This window comes from Chelonoidis abingdonii, chromosome 2 (genome assembly GCF_003597395.2).
Source record: "Chelonoidis abingdonii isolate Lonesome George chromosome 2, CheloAbing_2.0, whole genome shotgun sequence".
Classification (NCBI taxonomy): Eukaryota; Metazoa; Chordata; order Testudines; family Testudinidae; genus Chelonoidis; species Chelonoidis abingdonii.
In genome coordinates, this window is record NC_133770.1 from 45,369,670 (window position 1) to 45,388,654 (window position 18,985).

Sequence of the window (18,985 nt, forward strand, 5' to 3'; positions counted from 1 at the left end):
CCAGCTGTTGGGGATTTTTGCTACTGGCAGTCGCTGATGGGCGACATGCCATTGTGGATAGTCCCATCATATCCTCCCACATAAACTTATTAACTGCAGTCTTGAAGCCAGTTAGGTTTTTTGCCCCCAACTATTCTCTTGGGAGGCTGTTCCAGAACTTCACTCCTCTGATGGTTAGAAACCTTCACCTAATTTTGAGCCTAAACTTCTTGATGGCCAGTTTATATCCACTTGTTCTTGTGTTCACACTGACGCTTAACTTTTATATAACTCCTCTCCCTCCCTGATATTTATCCCTCTGATGTGTACATAGAGAGCAATCATCTCCCTCAACCTTCTTTTGGTTAGGCTAAACAAGCCAAACTCTTTGAGTCTCCTCTCATAAGGTAGGTTTTCTATTCCTTGGGTCATCCTCGTAGCCCTTCTAGGATTCAAATTCATCTTTCTTAAACATGGGAGACCACACAGTATTCCAGATGAGGTCTCAGTATGCCTTATATAATGGTACTAACACTTCTCTGTTTCTACTGGAAATACCCTGTGTGATGATGGTGCCCATGAGAGTCAGCTGAGGTCACTTAATTAGGGTGAACGGCAAACAGAGCAGACAAACCCCAAAAGCTGGTGGATATTCCAATACTTAGCTTTACCAAGCCAGAACAAAACAGCTTCTATATTACCTCACTGGTTACTCAGAAGTCCAAATAAAGCAGTTGCCTTAAAGTACCCAGCCTCAGACCTCCATCCAGACACACATGTCAAACATATGATGATAAATTCTGAAAATCTTATATCATATAAAAGAAAAGTTCTCCCAAACGCCAAAGGATCAGCCACACACCCAGGTCAAATAATAACTTAGATCTTACCCAAAATACATGCTTATAGCCAATTCTTAACAACTAAACTAAACTAAAATTTATTAAACAAGAAAAGAAAGTTGGTTGAAAGACCAGTATACATACTGACTTGAGTTCAATTTCTTGAGGTCCAGATATATAACAGAGATGGTGAGTTTGTAGTTGCCAGAAATTTTTAGAAATAGTCTATAGGTTATAGTCCAATGTCCATATTCAGAGTGACTCCAGTCAGTGACTGGGGATCTCAATTCCTATGGCTTAGGATTTCCCCTTCTTGAAACCCAAAGCAAATCTGAGCTAAAACAGGCGGGTGTCCCAGGGTTTTTATACATTTTCCAGCAGCCTCTTGGCCTGAGAGAATGAGCTTAATCTTGTGTCTCCCAAACATCCTGGCAATTAGCATAGTGTAATTTATCTGTTAAACAGTTCATATACAGTTTATCACAACCATCAAAGAGACATATAGACAATAATACTATTTCACTCAAATGTCATCATAAATGTTAATATTCCTTTTCTGATCTTTGAATCAAAGCTAGCTATAGCAATAGACAAGACTTGTTTGCTTACATCACAAGACCTGAGCAAACATCTACCCTTCTATCTCTAACAATGCAGACTTACATTTCAAAGCTCTATTCATTTACATATCTTCCTAACAAGTTTTTAAAGTTCAGCCATGGATCAGGTCAGTCTGTGAGTTAATTAACTCTTTTTGTGGCCCTGCCTCACCTTTCAATGAAATATTACACTCATAACATCACACCTTGCCTGATGCATCCTAGGACCGCACTAGCCTTTTTCATGGCTGCATCACATTGATGTCTCATAAACCTCCTGTGATCAACTAATACACCCAGATCTTTCTCTTCCTTTATTGCTTCCAACTGATTAAATCTGCAGTTTATAGCAAAAATTCTTGTTGTTAGTCCTTAAACACATGACTTTCCACTATTAAATTTAATCCCATTTCTATTATTCCAGTTTACAAGGTCATCCAGACGTTCTTGTATGATATTCTGGTCCTCCTCCATATTGGTTATACCTCCCAACTTTGTGTCATCGGCAAATGTTATTAGTGCACGCACACTTTTTGTGCCAAGGTCAGTAATAAAAATGTTAAATAAGATCCCTGAAGAACTCCACTTGTAAACTCCCTCCAGCCCGACAGGTCACCTTTCAGTATGCCTGTTGTAGTCTTTCCTTTAACCAGTTCCTTATCCACCTTTTGAATTCTCATATTAATCCCAATCTTCTTCAATTTAATTAATAATTTTTCATGTGGAACTGTATCAAATGCCTTACTGAAATCTAGGTGGATTAGATCTACTGCTTTCCTTTCTCTACACAAACAATTCTACAAATACATGAGAAGCAAGAAGAAAATCAAGGACAGACTAAGCCTGTTACTCAATGAGGGGGGGGAAACAATAACAGAAAATGTGGAAAAGGCAGAAGTGCTAAAAAATTTTGTTTTCGTTTCACCAAAAAGGTTAGTAGCGATTGGATGTTTAACATAGTGAGTCTATTTTTTAAAAAATCATTGATTTTTTCCACCTTGCAGCTCCCTGGCCACCATGGAAGGGCAAGGGACCCTGGCAGTTCCCTGGCCGCCAGGGAATGGGGGAGCCCTGCAGTTCCCTGGCCACTGCAAGGGAGTCAGGGGAACCCTGCAGACCCCTGAACGTGGGGGCAGGGGGACCATGGAGCTCTGAGCTCCCATGGGTGATGGGGGCCCCGGAGCTCCCAGCCACCCTGCAACTGTCCAGTCCCTTCTCATTTTATCATGGATGTTTTTACTAAAAGTCAGGGACAGATCACGGGCTTCCTTGGATTTCTTTTATTGCCCATAACCAGTTTGACTTTTACTACAAATATCCATGACAAAATCTGAGCCTTAATGATAAGTAACAGTCAGCATGGTTTTGTCAAGAACAAATCGTATCAAACCAACCTAATAACTTTCTTTGACAGGGTGACCAGCCTTATCGATGGGGGGAAGCGTTAGATGTAGTGTATCTTGACTTTAATAATGCTTTTGATACTGTGTCGTATGACCTTCTCATAAGGAAATACAACTTAAATGGAGCTGCTATAAAGTGGATGGATAACTGGTTGGAAAACCGTTCCCAGAGAGTAGTTCACAGTCAAGCTGGAAGGGCATATCAAGTGGGGTACGGCAGGGACCAATTGTGAGTCCAGTTCTGTTCAATATCTTTATCAATGATTTAGATAATGGCATAGAGAGAGTACACTTATAAAGTTTATGGATGATACCAAGCTGGGAGGGATTGCAAGTGCTTTGGAGGATTGGATTAAAATTCAAAATGATCTGGACAAACTGGAGAAATGCTCTGAAGTAAATAAGTTGAAATTCAATAAGGACAAATGTAAAGTACTCCACTTAAGAAGGAACAATCAGTTGCATACATACAAAACGGGAAATGACTGTCTAGGATGGAGTACTGTAGAAAGGGATCTGCGGGTCATAGTGGATCACAAGCTAAATGAGTCAACAGTGTAACACTATTGCAAAAAAATCAAGTAATTCTAGGGTGTATTAAGAGGAGTGTGGTAAACAAGACATGAGAAATAATTCTTCCATTCTACTCCACGATGATTAAACTTCACCTGGAGTGTTGTGTCCAGTTCTTGGTGCCACATTTCAGGAAAGATGTGGACAAATTGGAGAAAGTCCAGAGAAGAGCAGCAAAAATTATTAATGGTCTAGAAAACATGGCCTATGAAGGAAGATTGAAAAAAAGTTGTTGTGTTTCGTCAGGAGAAGAGAGGACTGAGAGGGGACATAACCTTTTATGTATTTGAAAACTGTTATTTATTTTATTTTATTTATTTAAGAAGGAGGGAGAAAAATTGTTCTTCTTAACCTCTGAGGATAGGACAAGAAGCAATGGGTTTAAACTGCAGCAAAGGCATTTCAGGTTGGACATTAGGAAAAACATCCTAACTGTCAGGGCCGTTAAGCACTGGAATAAATTGTCTAGGGAGACTGTGGAATCTCCAGCACTGCAGATTTTTAAGAACATGTTAGATAAAAACCTGTCAGGGGTGGTCAAGATAATACTTAGTCCTGCAATGAGTACAGGGGACTGGACTAGATCAGTGGCTCTCAGTCTTTCCAGATTACTGTACCCCTTTCAGGAGTCTGATTTGTTTTGCATACCCCCAAATTACACTTCACTTAAAAACTACTTGCTTACAAAATCAGATCTAAAAATAGAAAAGTGTCACAGCACACTATTACTGAAAAATTGCTTACTTTCTCATTTTTACCATATAATTATAAAATAAATCAATTGAAATATAAATATTATACTTACTTTTAGGTGTATAGCATATAGAGCAGTATAAACAAGTCTTTGTCTGTATGAAATTTTAGTTTGTACTGACTTTGCTAGTGCTTTTTACGTAGCCTGTTGTAAAACTAGTCAAATATCTGGAAGACTTCATGCACTCCCTGGAAGGCCTCTGCATACCCCCAGGAGTACGTGTACCCCTGGTTGAGAACCACTGGACTAGAGGGCCTCCTGAGGTCCCTTCCAGTCCTATGTTTCTATGATTATTCCCCATCAAGAAGAGAACTTATCCTTGTGTTTTGACTTTACATCATATTGAGTTGAATGTGGGATGTTTTATTAATTGATATGTAAGCAGGGTCTGAATGAATTCTCCCCTGACAGCTAGCTGGGAGAGGGCAAGGCTTTGGGTGTGTTTATGTAAATACAGTTTGCTCCTGCTCTGCTTAGATATTCAGCACATAGAGTGGTGTCAAAGTAAATCAATTTTGGCTGGTGTTGGGTACAAATCACTTTAGTACTGAATGCAGGGATAATGAAAAGCTATTACCAAAATCTTGTAATTATTGTAGGAATATAGGAAAGCAAGACTGTACTTAGCTTGTCCCAAATGAGAGGGGTCACCTTCAGCTGAAAGGATCTCATTAAGCCAGAGGCTTGAATGTCGGAGCCCTGTGAAAGTAAGAGGGGCGGGGACAGTCAGGAGGTGTGTGGACTCTTCCTATGAGTCCCCGGACTGGTTTAGTGTGTTCCTCCCTACTGTTTAAAGAATAAAGCTAAATAGGGTTCATTAGGAGCCTCTTTGTTCTAAAAATCAGTTGTGTGGAACTGTGTTTCTGCCCAGACCTGAAAATCACTGAGAACTGAAATCATTTGAGATGGGGCAGTGTTTCTGCCCAGCCTACAAAGAGCTGAAAATCATTGAGACTGATATGCAAAGGTCACAGCAGAGAGAGGCAAGTGGCAACAGAAAGTGACTGACAGTTGGCTTACGAACAAGTGGCTGGTGAGGTAGAGAGGTGTAGAGAGTGGCCAGTAGGGTGACTGGCAGAGAGGTGCAGCGAGTGGTGGAGTGAGTAAGGTGCCTCCTTGCTGCTACCCAGGGTGGGAGGTGAACTCTGAGTCTGCATTGACCAAGGACAGCAACTGTCAGTAGGGTGCAGAGAAGGGGCAGGCACGCTAAAGGGACTTTTGGGTTGCTGGACTTAAGAACCTGAGGGGAAAAGGACACTGCCCAACTTACGTGGGGGTGGGTCTTTTGCTCATGGCTTATGTTTATGAACCCCATTTGTGGTGGTGTCCCAAATTAATGCCAAGTTACTTCCCTCCTTTTAATAAAAGTCTCTTTTTTCTATACTCAGACTCTGTGCTTGCAAGTGTGGAAGTATTGCCTCTCAGAGGTGCCCAAGGGTGGTGTGTAATTTTCCCAGGTTAGTGGGTGGGGGTTGAGCCGGTTCTGTGTTGTATTGAGAGAAAGGAACCCCCTAGATATTGCACCCAACTCTGGTCGCTGCTGGCTTTGCCTGGCAGAAAGGTTACAGATCTAGTCTGCCTAGTTGCAGATTCAGTAACAGAAGATTTATATATTTTAAATAACAGACATTTTTGTAACCAATTTCTGTGTATTTAGAGGGGTACTGGCAGGTTGGTGGGGGAGAGGAGGAAGGAGAGTTATTTAAACTCCACAGAGATCTGCTCCTTCCTGTAATGATGTTAGCAGTATGCTGCTAACTTCTCAAAGTTTTTTGCTCAAATTTTTGTTAAAAGGCTTCACTTTTAACTTTACATGTGCTCATTGGTTGAAACTTTATCTAATACACAAGACTTAATATGAAGTGCTTTGAATGCATTACACAGTAATCTTCAGACAATGCGTCTGATTCATATTTTGAATAGTTACATTGTGCTATTACATTAAATTTTAATCTATTAAATTTCAATCCATTAATGGGAGAGAAAGGAGGAAGGATTTGTACTTTTAAAGAACAAAAACCCCAGAACCGTTCTAAAACATAATCTTTGACTGAAAGGAAATTGGTTCAAAATTAATTTTTGTCACATTCTCATATTAACTTAAATTATGGCTGGTCTTGTAAATTAAGATGTACAACATTTTTCATCCTTTGTAATTATATTTGTTCTAGAAATATAAATTGATGCTAATTTTTAAAAGAAAATGTGGAACATGATTTAAGCTGTTATTTCCAAAGAACCTTTATTACAAAAAAAAAAAAAAAAAAGGGGTGGGGGGGGGGAATCATAATCAAAAGCCAGACTGAAAAAATTCCTAACATATGAGCAGGAGGTGTGATTTTTAAAGTCCATTCGTATACCTGTGGTGCATTGTGAGGCCATGTTAAAGGCAAAGTAACTTATTCTGCACAAGAAGTGTATATACATAGAATAACGGCTTAATGTAGCCACATTGCTTTCATAAACATCTGTTACATATTTTTAACAATTAGCTATTCATTTCCTAATCTATACAGTTACTGTAAATCTGCGGACTGGTTAACAAAGGTTTAGACATCTTCTTTTGTGAGGTTCCTTCATACTGATAAAACCATGCTGACGCTCCAGTCTCCTTTTGGCTGCATGGAACTGCAAATTGGTCCTTAGCACCCTTGCAGGTCCTGCCTTTTGAACTACTGAGAGATGGGTGTTTGATTTCTCTTACATAAAATGACATCTCACTCTATGAATTAGTGAGACATTGTGGGATTTTTCTGCAGGGATTTACTGCTTTTTTGTTTGTTGTAAACCAAAGTGGTGAGTAAAACAGTGTCTCTTATTTTCCTCCTAAAGATGCTTATTTGCTTTTGTCTGGCTCTTGTTGTGTTCTTTCCTTTTTTGTCCATCTTCTAGGTATGAGAGGGGGAAAAGTTACACACCTTGAATATTAGGAAGGCATTACACACATTTGTGAAAAGGATGCTAGAAATGAAGAGTTCAGATCTCCTATTCATCCTGTATCAGAGTTCTGAAAGAGCTTTGAAATCTAAGGCTTCTCTAGCCAGTAGGTGAGTGAATCAGAGAGCCTCACTGAGCTACATGCAAAGAGCCCATGATCATCAAGCCCTGCTGACCAGGGTAATTGCTACCTGGTTTTCTGAGTAGAAGAGGCAACTTCTTTTGCAAGATGTAAGGCTAACACTCAGACATCAGTCAGTGCTTTCTCGTGTCACTACAAAATTTGCATGCAGGCTTTTGCAGATTTCTACTTGGACAAGGTTATATATGGAAGGCATGTTCTAACACTGGGTAATGCTGCAGAAGCTGTCACTATCGTGACTGGTATCTTTGAAAGTTAGAGAAGTAATTTCTGACAATCACAAAGTTCACACAGTTTTTTGTTTCACTTGATGATAGTAGATTCTGCTGTTCCCAAGAGAAACATGTCTAAATGACGACAAAAACACATTAATAAAATTCAAAGGTATCAAAATCCTCACCACAGATCTCTTATGAATGGAAAGGTTATGCTTTTTCTGATTTCTTCATAAATATTTTTTTACAAGAAGGAATACGTTATGGGTAAGAAACTCCTACTTCATGTGCCTGAACTGAAAAAGAGGGAATATTTTTTCCCATTCTAGGGAAAGGCAAACTATTAATTGCAAGAAAAATAAATTAAGATTTCTGGTAGCCTGCTAGAAATAGTTGTTAAAACAACTCCTTACTCTTCAAATGAAGGAAGATGAACTGACAGTTGAGGATTAGATTTAGAAGCTTCCATAAAATCTCCTTACCTCTAGGCCACATGACCCACGCTTCCAATGGTTTTAAATAGATTGTGATTGCTAGTGAGCTCCTATATCTCAAGGTTTTAATCTTAGACCCTAATCAAAGGCAAAGTTAGTTATGTTGACTAGTCTCCTTTCAACAGGGACTCCGGTTGGTACTTTGGCTGAGCGCTTGAAGAGATATCTGTGTCCACCACCACCTGAGCAAGGTTCTGAGTGTGTCAAAGACTTGCTATGCTATGGTAAAGCAGATATATTTTTGTCTAGCTGGATGTTTTTATATTAACTGTGAAAGAAAATTGCTCTCTTGGAACTAGATTAGAAATTAGGAATTTGAAGCCCAAAACAGCTGATATCCCTGCCAAAATGGCTGGTGCAAAATACTTTGGGGAGCTGTAACCAAGAAGATCAGAGGCCCCATAGAACTGATGACAATGGACTCTGGTTGGAAGAAGAGAAATAAATCTTCAACATATTTTCAATGAGACACTGGAGAGAAGGACTAGAAAGAGTGCTGAAGGGGCCAGGCTGTGATGCAGCTGGTATGGTATTTTTGCAGCTACATGTGGAGATTCCTTTACAAGCTGTAACCAATAAGAAAGTGTGGAGCCCAAGTGGCTACCTTCTTTTTCACTGCAAAGGTTGACATTAGATGCTTCGTTGTGAGCTAACTGTTTTGGCACTCTGTCTGTGCATAGGGCTTGTGCCCAAGAATAATGGTCTATTGCAACATCTAAATCTACAAGTAAGCAATTTGCTTTCAGACCTGCTAATCTAATTTCTCAAAGTCCAATAATATATTAGTCCAGAGATCCTACTCTGTATTTGTTGCAGTACTAAAAGTTTGAGAGGTCCCTCTTTATTTCTAGAGATGTTTTACAGATTTTAGTTATCGGGAGGTTTTGTTATTATTTTTGATTTTGCATTTCATGTTTCCTTTACAGTGCATACTTGTCCTAGATGAAGTTTTTAAGCTTGTTCTTTCTTCAAGTGGAATTATTTGAGATTTGATTTTCACTTTTACTCTTCACTACTTACGTAGTGCTTGAACTGGAGTACACAACTAGTATAGCTCCCTTTTTGGGGGGTTAAAGTCTCAAAGTTTGGTTTATTTCGTCTCCAGCTCCTGGTAGGAGATCATATTGCCCGCTAGACTGGCATTTTCTGGCTTCGGAGAAATTAAATTTGCAGGTAAGAAATTACCTTTTTTTACATAGGTATAATTGGGAAGATTAAATTTACTTAAAAATGAAAGTGCTTGGGTAAATATTGTCTCGTTCAACCCCCATTGACGTGAATTATGGTGCTGATCAATGTGAGAGTAGAAGCCTTAATTCCTATTGAGCTTGTGCTTTTTTTAGATTTATTTTTTCTGGATTTGAGATTAGTTAATACTTTAACTCCCATAATGATTCCCAAATTTAATATGTTTATGGTACGTACATTAGCTGAGAATTCTACCAGCGAGAGCACGAAATAGCTACCTATTTCTTGTCTGCCTGCACCCAGAAACTTCAAATGAGTAACACAGTTCAGTCTACTATTAGATGGTAGTTTTTATTCTTTTGTTATTAGAGCTTCTCAAATTACCTAATCATTATTCTCTGTGTTAACCTAGTTATACGAGTCCTCTTGTTTAGGCATGGCAAGGCTGCTTGTTAATTTGACTTGTCAAATATTCCAGTAACAGTGCCCTGATGTAGGTGATGGCTACCTATTAGAATTTAATTTTTGGTGCTATCTGTTGGCATGCATACTTAAATGTCTTGATCACACACTTTTTAATAAATGCTAATACGCCTGTTGGGGAAAAGGTGAACTAACTGAAAACTGATCATCTTAGTTGGCTGGAATCTTTTTCACATTCTAATCAATGTAGTTAAACCGACCTAATTTTCTAGTGTAGAATATCCAGGTCTATATCTTTGTTTGTATACCAGGCCATCAATGTGCATGCACTTTACAAAGCACATTAAACAAGTTAAAAGACACAGTACCTGTCCCAAATAGCTTACAATCTAAATGACTAGACAAACATACAGAAATTAACTTAGAATGGAGTGTGGGAGGGAGAGAAGGGGTCACAGTCATTAGATTTCATCCCTAACATGGAGAATAGAGGCACTGTCATTAAGCTGCTTGAAGAGTTGGCCTGCTGCTTACCTAGCACAGTGCATTTAAAAATGACTTTTTTCTTTTATAGTTGTTCTGTGTTTTTTTTTATTTCTGTCCTTTTTATAATTTTTCAGTCTTGAATAATATTCACATTCAAATGCCAACTTAAACTTGCTAAAGAAAGTAATGATATTATTTTAGCCAATTAGAGATCATAAAGTCTTATTCTTTGTTGTTACTGTTGTTCTACTATTCTAATAAATCAGTGCTTTAAAATATTTGTCCATTTCTGACATTTGACAATGTTTGACTAGTATTTCACCAGTCAGTTGACCGATTATTTTTGGACTGTTCAAATACTCAACCCTAATCTTATCGGTTTTATACGTGTAAATGTAGTAGCAACTCTGTAGAAAGGAGTCCATATTTTCTTTGAACGTAATCTTATTATCTAATATTCAGTAAACAGACCTATTAAAAAGATATGTTTGATGTCAGGAAAGGTTAGTCTGATTCAAATAAAAAGGGAATTTGTAATAATTGCAGCCTGTTAAAGATCTTTAGCCGTAAAAATATTACCAACTTTTAGTTTGATTACCGATTTTATTTAAGTAAATGTAGCACAGAGAGACTGGCAAACCTAATTAGAGTAGGAGGATTAATATACTAATTAGTAATCTGAGTTTGGGGTAAACTATTTTATAATTGTTAAGCATAATATTACTAGGGATATTTTAATTATTTTTAATGTATACAATAACATAATACAACATTGTGAATTATACACTGGAAGGGCTTCAGAAAAACCTTATACAGTAGTAGTAGCCTATGTTTCTGTGAAACTTACACCTCAGTGTAACATTAAAAAGAATTTTTTGTATTCTTTCTCAGCACACACTAGTCATAAACTGTTAATATCCTGCATTTTGGTGTACAGATTTTCCTCAGCTATCTGAAAAAATAAATATACTAGATTAATCAATGTTGGGTAAAACAGCTGATAAATATTCAAGTGGGGAGCTGATTGTATAGAGATGTCTGTTCCTGAATACAGGGTCTGTGAACACTTAAAGCCCTATGAATCCATAGTGTTTTCACCTGAAGTCTTCACTAATCCAATTTCTCCCTAGTTCTTAAATAAACAACTTAAGGTTTGAAAGTCTGAACTATGTAGAAGAGTTGCTATGAATAGTTGTTTAAACTTGATGCTGATACTAATGGCCATTGTTAAACTCCCTTGGATAGTGATAAGTATAATTGAATCCCTAGCAATTTCATTGACAGAGCAGATGTCTCTGCAGTTGCCGCAGATGCTTAGCGGCAGTTGGGATGAGGGACGGCTCCAGGCCCCAGCACACCAAGCTCATGCTTAGGGCGGCATGCCGCGGGGGACACTCTACTGGTCGCCGGGAGGGCAGCAGGCAGGCCGCCTTCGGTGGCATGCCTGCAGAGGGTCTGCCTGTGGAAGGTCCACCGGAGCCACGGGACCGGTGACCAGCAGAGCGCCTCCCATGGAATGCCGCCATGCTTGGGGCAGTGAAATGTCTAGAGCTGCCCCTGTTGGGAGTATGTTAGCACTGATGAGAAGATGCATCCTCAGTATTTCAGCTATAATAAGTAGTGATCCGTTAATAAGACAGAAAATGTAATTGTTATTTTAAAGCAGGGACAGAGTGCTTTAAAGTGGTATATGGAACGGAGATGTACTGTAAGGTTAGGGCAGTGGTTCTCAGCTTATTTATCATTGTGGGCTGCACGGGCCAGGTGGCAGGGCCGAGGCAGCCAGGCACAGCTGCCCCAGAACCTGGAGCTCACAGAGCTGTCTGGGAGCCCTGGATTCCTGAACCTGCAGGGCTGGCTGGGAGTTCCGGACCCCGCTATGTGGGGCAGCCCAGACCCCACCCCGCCGCACCAGGTAGCTGGGAACCCAGATCCAGCCATGCAGGCTGGCCGGCCTTTAGCCAGACCTAGCTGTGTGCTAATTGGGCCGCTATTTGAGAACCGCTGGCTTAGGGGTTTTTTATACATCTGGCCTGAGTCATATTTTTTTTAATCATGTACTTATTATTGCATGTTTTTCTCTGATCTTTCTCACTTCCTGTTCTCTTTAAAAAGTTACTAAATGCAATGGCATTTTGACTCAATTCAGATTTTAAATTTTTTTTGATGAATGTATGAGTTGTTTGACAAAAGATATTTTTAAAAAAATCTAGCACCAATAATGGATAGATGAAACTTTAATCCTCAAATAAATCACCTGTGAAAGGTTATCTGAAAAATATGTAAATTCTATTTTTGCATGTGTATCTTTTACACACACATTTATTTGTTCTCTCACATGCACTATGGGAAGTGAATGCCATGAAATGTGATGAGGGGATTTTAGCACATCTGGACATTTGATATCTTAAATAAACTTCTGCAAAATGTATTCCATCCCCATGATTACTGATGTTCCTTTTCTTTATCAAGACCTAGACCATATCCTGATGCATGTGCTGCACTTAACATCCATTAGTGCTGAATTATCAGTTCTGTGAGATACAGCAAATTTCCCTCTCTTCCTCTTCAGTATTCAGTGGTGCTACATTTTCTATATCTGATAAAACCATTATATTTGTTGGGATGAGGGATGGTGCTCAGGCCAGAGAGAAACACTGGGAATGGGGAAAAGGCAATAACCATACTATTGAATATCGGAACCCCATGTTCACAGGCTTTCGAGTGGTAGTTGAGATGTCATTCACACAGTACATGCTCATACCTTGCAAGTAGTGGGAAGCTAGATGCTGTGGCATGGACTATGTTTCAGACAATGTATGTGCAAAATGTATGCTAACATTCTGGGTTTTCTCTTTCTTTTGAGGGGGTGTCGAGGTTGGGCCATCTACCACCTAAAGCCAAAATATATTTATTTTTTATTTTTGCCATTCTCATCTCTCTTTATATATGATGCTCCTTCTGGAGACAAGGCCCTTTGATCAGAACTTTAGCTTTCAGTTCATGCTTTCACTTAAAGAAATCTGGGGCACTTTGCTAGTTGATCCAACTAGATGGGAGTGGTGCTCTCACATCATCAGTGTTCAGGACCAAGGGGAAATGCATGCAGGGCCGGCTCCAGGCACCAGCGCAGCAAGCAGGTACTTGGAGTGGTGAACAGAGACGGGTGGCACATTCACCTCTTCGGCAATTTGGTGGTGGATCCCTCCGTACCTCTCAGAGGGAAAGACCTGCCACTGAATTGCTGCTGAAGAATGAAGCAGAGGTGGTAGAGCTGCTGTTGAAGTGCTGCTGATCATGGCTTTTTTTTTGTTTGCAGCTTGGGGCAGCAAAAACACTGGAGCTGGCCCTGAATGCATGTACACTGTAGCATTATGCACTGTGACCCAGTTCAAGGCCTTTATTCAGTTAAGTGATTCTGATGTAGTTTGAAAGAAAAATCATAAAAATGTCTATCTTGTGATGTCTGAAGTAATTTTTCTATGGTTATATAACACATGAGAAACTACGTGTCCTTTGTAAACAAGCAGTAAATAAAGATCTGATGGTTTTCAAAAAGAATAGAAAAGTTCTATTATTTTGTCTTGTCCTTGAAAGATTTTGTTGTTTTATACTATACTTTGCAATCACAATTATGAATGCAAACTTTCTGATGGGAGGAACATGTAACCCTACTGCTATGATTGGTTTTATTTCTGATTTCTTCTTTTGAAGGTCTTGAATTAAAGCTTCTGTAATCTGTTATAGTTTTGTCAACATATTTGGCTAAATGCCAACATGTTACTACATTTTGTTTGCAGATAAAGCTGTATACTTGTCATCTAGGACATGATATTCTTGGAAGGGTATCTGAGTTTGTGCTATATAAAACATGATGATGCATTACTACTTTTTTACTTGTGTCTTGTACTAAGCTTAAAGCTCAAGACAGTAGGATTTGGGACAAAATAAAATAGGAAACTTTTCTACTTATTCAACTGCCCTCTAAAAATGTGTAGTTTATGTATTGAACGATGAGCATGTGGTTATACTGTGTAAAGCTTTAAAACACACAACTGAAATATCCAATGTTCTTTACAATACTACAGATAAAAGTAGATGTAATTATTACTATTCCCTTTTTAATGGCAAATTCCTAATTTTATTATATGCCTTTACCTAGACTTGATGCTTAATAAGATCTCTTCAGAGTTGTTTTAGTTATATTAGTTTGCTAAAACTTGAAGGTTGACTTTCAAAGAAGTAAAGAAACAATTTAAAATGGAAGTATCTTGGAAGAAATTTTATGGTTGGAGTTAAGGAGGCACTAATAAATTAACAATGTTATAATTTCCTTGCATAATTTTAATTTTTTAACTGCAGTTAACACTGTGCCATGGATTTTAAAGTTCTAGCCACCACTGCCCTCAGATTCTTACAGTTCTATTTTTTCTGTGGGTCTCCAAAAGAACTGTTTTCTTCAATGTCTTGCACAAATAACTTTATCCGCCAATTGTCCTTGCCTAACCAATTTTTGTATTGTATTGTATTGTGTTTCTCCTTTGCTTTGTGAACTTTTCATTAGAATGCTAAATTATCCAAAAAAACCCCAACAACAACAAAACAACCTTGGTGTATAAATGGTAACTATCTTGTTAAAAATTTAACAATAATATTCTTCCAATTGTTAAATAAGTGTTACAGCAAGAGTACAGAGTGGTTTGCAATCTTCAGTGTACTCATTCTAATGACAAAAAGTGCACTTTTGAACCACTGATGACAGCAGAAAACTCAAATGTTGAAATACAACTGTTCTCAAAAGTAATGTTCAGCTTCACATTATAATTGCTCCCAGAGAACTATCCTGAGTAAAATGAGTATAGCTGCCTTCTAAGAGTGGTGTCGTGTCTGGAATTCATGCTGTTCTGTGCCCCTTTCCCTTTCTAAGTAGGGGAGTGCTCAACAATATTTGGATGTTGGATTTGTATATTCATCTCCAGTACACTTACATAATTCTCAGTGTGTTTGGAAAATTAAAATGCTTGTTTCCATATTTTTTTTTGCCATCCTTCATGCCTCTTTCCCTGCTCCTCCAGTTCAGGTCAATGTAACCCATCTCTTCCCTTTCCTACATTATACACTCCAGATATTTTTGGTGTGGTCGCTCCTTTAGCCGTTTCATCTATGAACTCTTCATTACCCTAAAGAATATTGTGCAGCTTGGTGCTGTAATTGACTTTCAAAATCAGTTTCTCTTTTAAACTGTTACCACATACTTATGTAAAAGCAGCAAAGAGTCCTGTGGCACCTTATAGACTAACAGATGTATTGGAGCATGAGCTTTTGTGGGTGAATACCCACTTCGTCGGATGCATACGAAGTGGGTATTCACCCATGAAAGCTCACGCTCCAATACGTCTGTTAGTCTATAAGGTGCCACAGGACTCTTTGCCGCTTTTACAGATCCAGACTAACACGGCTACCCCTCTGATACTACATACTTCTGTAATCCCCCTTAATATATTGGAAGCAAGCACCATATTTGCATGACTTTCCATAGAGTCCCTGTTACAATGGAGCCCTATGATACTGTGTAGAGGGACTGTTAAAGAATAAATCAAGCTCCTTCAGCAATACTAGTGATATGTTACAAGCACTGAGAGCACTGCTATTACTTTATTTTGACATTATTGTTATTTCAGTACTCCTGAGATTATTGGAGAACTGTTGTATGTACTCTGAGCGCTATGTGTGGATTTGAGTCCCATCTTGCAATGGAAAATGTCTTCCTCTACTAACTATATGGTAGCTCAAACTATATTAATTTTACAATTAGATTTGCAAAGAATACTTCAAGAGAAATTTATTTTCACCTGATTTTACAATTGGTATTTATGGCTAACATCCGAAATCTAAAGAATGTGGATACAACTATGTATTTTCTCCAACACTGATCAGTAATAACTTGTTTCAGTTACAGTACTTGTAAGTAAAACAACAATTAAAAATGTGAATCTAAATATAAAGGAAAACAAGCCAACTGTTTGTTTGGTTCTTGTTTCAAAAGCGAAAGCATGTTCAATGAGAGGAAAATGTACCTCTACATACTACTGTAGGCACATGTCTCCTCTTGAGCATTGGGGAGTGGCAAAGTGGAATCCTGTCAAGAGTATCTGTAGATTTTTACTTTCTTGATTTCCTTTGGGGAGATACCAAGTTTGGTTAGGCAGAGTTTCAAAATTTATTTTTCTAAATTCTTATAAACTCTTTTTTCTCTGTGGAATAATGTTTTGGGTATCCTGACAGGGTGAAGACTTGAGTAGCAGAACACCTTGAGTAGCAGAAACCTAGGTTACACACTAATAACTGGATTTCTGCTTTTGTCATCTCTACATAGATCAACATTTTGCCCTTCTTGCTATTCAGCTACCTATTTCTCCAATGAGCGAACACTGGCACTGAGAGCTGTATGGTAGTAGCACATAGTTATAGGACAGTTTAACACTCCGCATACAAAATTGCCTTGGCTCATATTCATGACATTTTAAATTTCAACAGATTTGGGTTGTCTGGGTAGTGTTCACTACAAACCCCAGAAAGGGAGGGAATATGTGAAGGAGATGATGCAATAGAAGAATTCATAGTATGTGAAAGTAACCAAATTGTGACTCTGTCGTCCAGCTATGTGAAATTCCCCACTTTTGCCTTGTGAATCCTTCATGGCGGGAAAAAGGCTCCTCAAAATTTTCCCCACTGTGGAACTTCATCATTTTTTCTGTTACAAAAATGGCTACATTTTATGCATAAATTTCCTGCCTCATAATGATGGGGGAAGCCCGCACCAAAAGAGGAAAAAAAAATCTGGAGATGACAGTAACCTGCCCTTCTACTTTACCCTTTTGGAGGCTTCTGATTCCTTATATGGTATTGGGGAGCCTCTACGGGATTCTGGTCTAAATGTTTTGATTGTCCAGAAGATAAAACTGCATTGCAAAAACAAAACACCTATGTAAAGAAAAATCTACACAATACATTACTTGCTAATGCACATAAATACAAATGAATTTTAACTCATGAGAGAATATCATCAAATTATTGGTAATGTAGTTCAGTATTTCAGACAAAACACTGACTGTCAGGAGGATCTTATGTTCCAATTATTGAACGTCTGACTGTGTGCAACACTGACTTCTCTCAACAGATGTGAGCAATACGGTGTGAAGCCACATTTAAGGTTTCCCCTGGATAAATTAACAGATGAATCTACCTTTTCATTAACCTTCTGTTTTGCTCTCCTGTAAGAGTTGGTTGCTATTTCCATTATACTGTTTGAAAAAAAGGTGGTGGTGTACTTAAGACAAAGCGTTGTAATCTAAAGACCTGGGTCTTGCTCCTGCCTCTGTTAAAGACTTCCTGTGTGATCTTGAACAAGTGATTTAATACCTTGGTGTCTCCATTTCCTCATCTGTAAAATGAGAACTGTTGTCTATGTCACAGGATTGAAGTGAGGCTAAAATAATTCAGGCTTGTAAAATGCTCAGTAGCACTTTCTATATGAGTGGCTTAGATATGCAAATTATTTCTAGTAATTATTATAAGGTATTTTCAGCTAGTCTTTGTTAATACTTCTGGACTGACCTATGGTATGCACACTGTCATCCTATAACTAAATTGGCCTGAACATTTCAGTTCTGTTCCAGGAAAAAAAGTTTTCTGATTAGATTTTATTTTGTGCAAAAAAACCTTAAGAAATAATAATAATTTTTAAATGTAGATACTATGTATGCAACTGATTCTCTATCTATCCTGCAGAATAATAGGTCTTCTGATGTTCAGTAATGCAGTCAAAAATATATCTTTAAGATGCAATTGTTTTTTCAGACGGTAAAGCGTAATTTCAGCTTTTTGTTTTTCTGTTCTTACACACTGATTTCTCTTAGGAAAAGAGAACTCATCAAAATTACCTTTTGTTAGTTGTATCAGAATAGTGTTCAAGCAGACGTTATTTAAGAGGAAACATCATCCTGGATAGGATTCTTTGTTATATGCTTCCTTAGTGTGACTTGAAACAGTACATTTAATGGAATAAGATTCACTGTCTTTATGTTAACAGAACTGTGCTAAAGAATAATGATCTGAGATCAAGACAAGAGTTAACTACCCACCTCACCAATCAGTGGCCTTCCCTGGGAGCTCTGGATGTCAATGCTGTTGCCTTGGATACTCTGCTCTATAGAAAGCACAGTCAACAATGGGATGAGTAAGTTTTGGTTTTTGTTCACTCTTATGGGGGAGGGGGGAGACAGTACTCAGAATCATACTAATATCGCCTCTGTTTCCCTGACACATCATCTGCTAATGTACCCTCTAATACCAACTGTGTCCTTAGGGCCTGGCTACCTGCGCATGATGTAGAAAAGTGTAGGGGTTAGGATGCAGTTTAAATATTTAGCAGTTTGGAACTCAGACATTATGCACAATTGTACCACATGTACAGTTGTGGTACCAGATGAGGATCTGTGCATTGAATAAAAACATGAAAAGGAAATTCAGAGAGCAATTTTAGAATTTCATGTCAGAACTGACATACAGCAAGTTAGTGTTATTAATGAAAATCTATTTGGTTATGAACTAGGAAATAATACTGCAAATTGATGTTTGATATAGTTTTTAAACAATCACTTAATTTAGCTTGCTTAAATTTGGATGACTGATATAGCACAATAAAACAAGAATAATGAAGAATGAGCAGTCAAATATTTTTTAATGTGGCATATTCCAGAAAGTGCAAATTATTGTAATCAAATCAAGATGCAAAAACATCAGCATAAACTCCATTATCCGCTTACACACAGCAGAAATCTTTAATACATCATTACTATTATCTTTATCTATGATAATTTACAGGACGTATTGTCTCAAGTCAGCAAAGCACTTGATCACATGCTAAATTTTAAGTATGTGTCTGTTC

General features: G+C 38.2%; 1 protein-coding gene across 3 annotated transcripts in view; it reads left to right on the forward strand.

Annotated features, from left to right (window-relative positions):
• The window catches only part of RUNDC3B (RUN domain containing 3B), a 178,216-nt gene that overhangs the window by 120,420 nt on the left and 38,811 nt on the right, over positions 1-18,985 (forward strand). For all 3 annotated transcript variants that reach the window (XM_032806254.2, XM_032806259.2, XM_032806268.2), the window contains exon 9: positions 18,128-18,274. In XM_032806254.2, the coding sequence (XP_032662145.1) occupies positions 18,128-18,274 (147 nt within the window). The remainder of the gene's footprint in view (positions 1-18,127; positions 18,275-18,985) is intronic.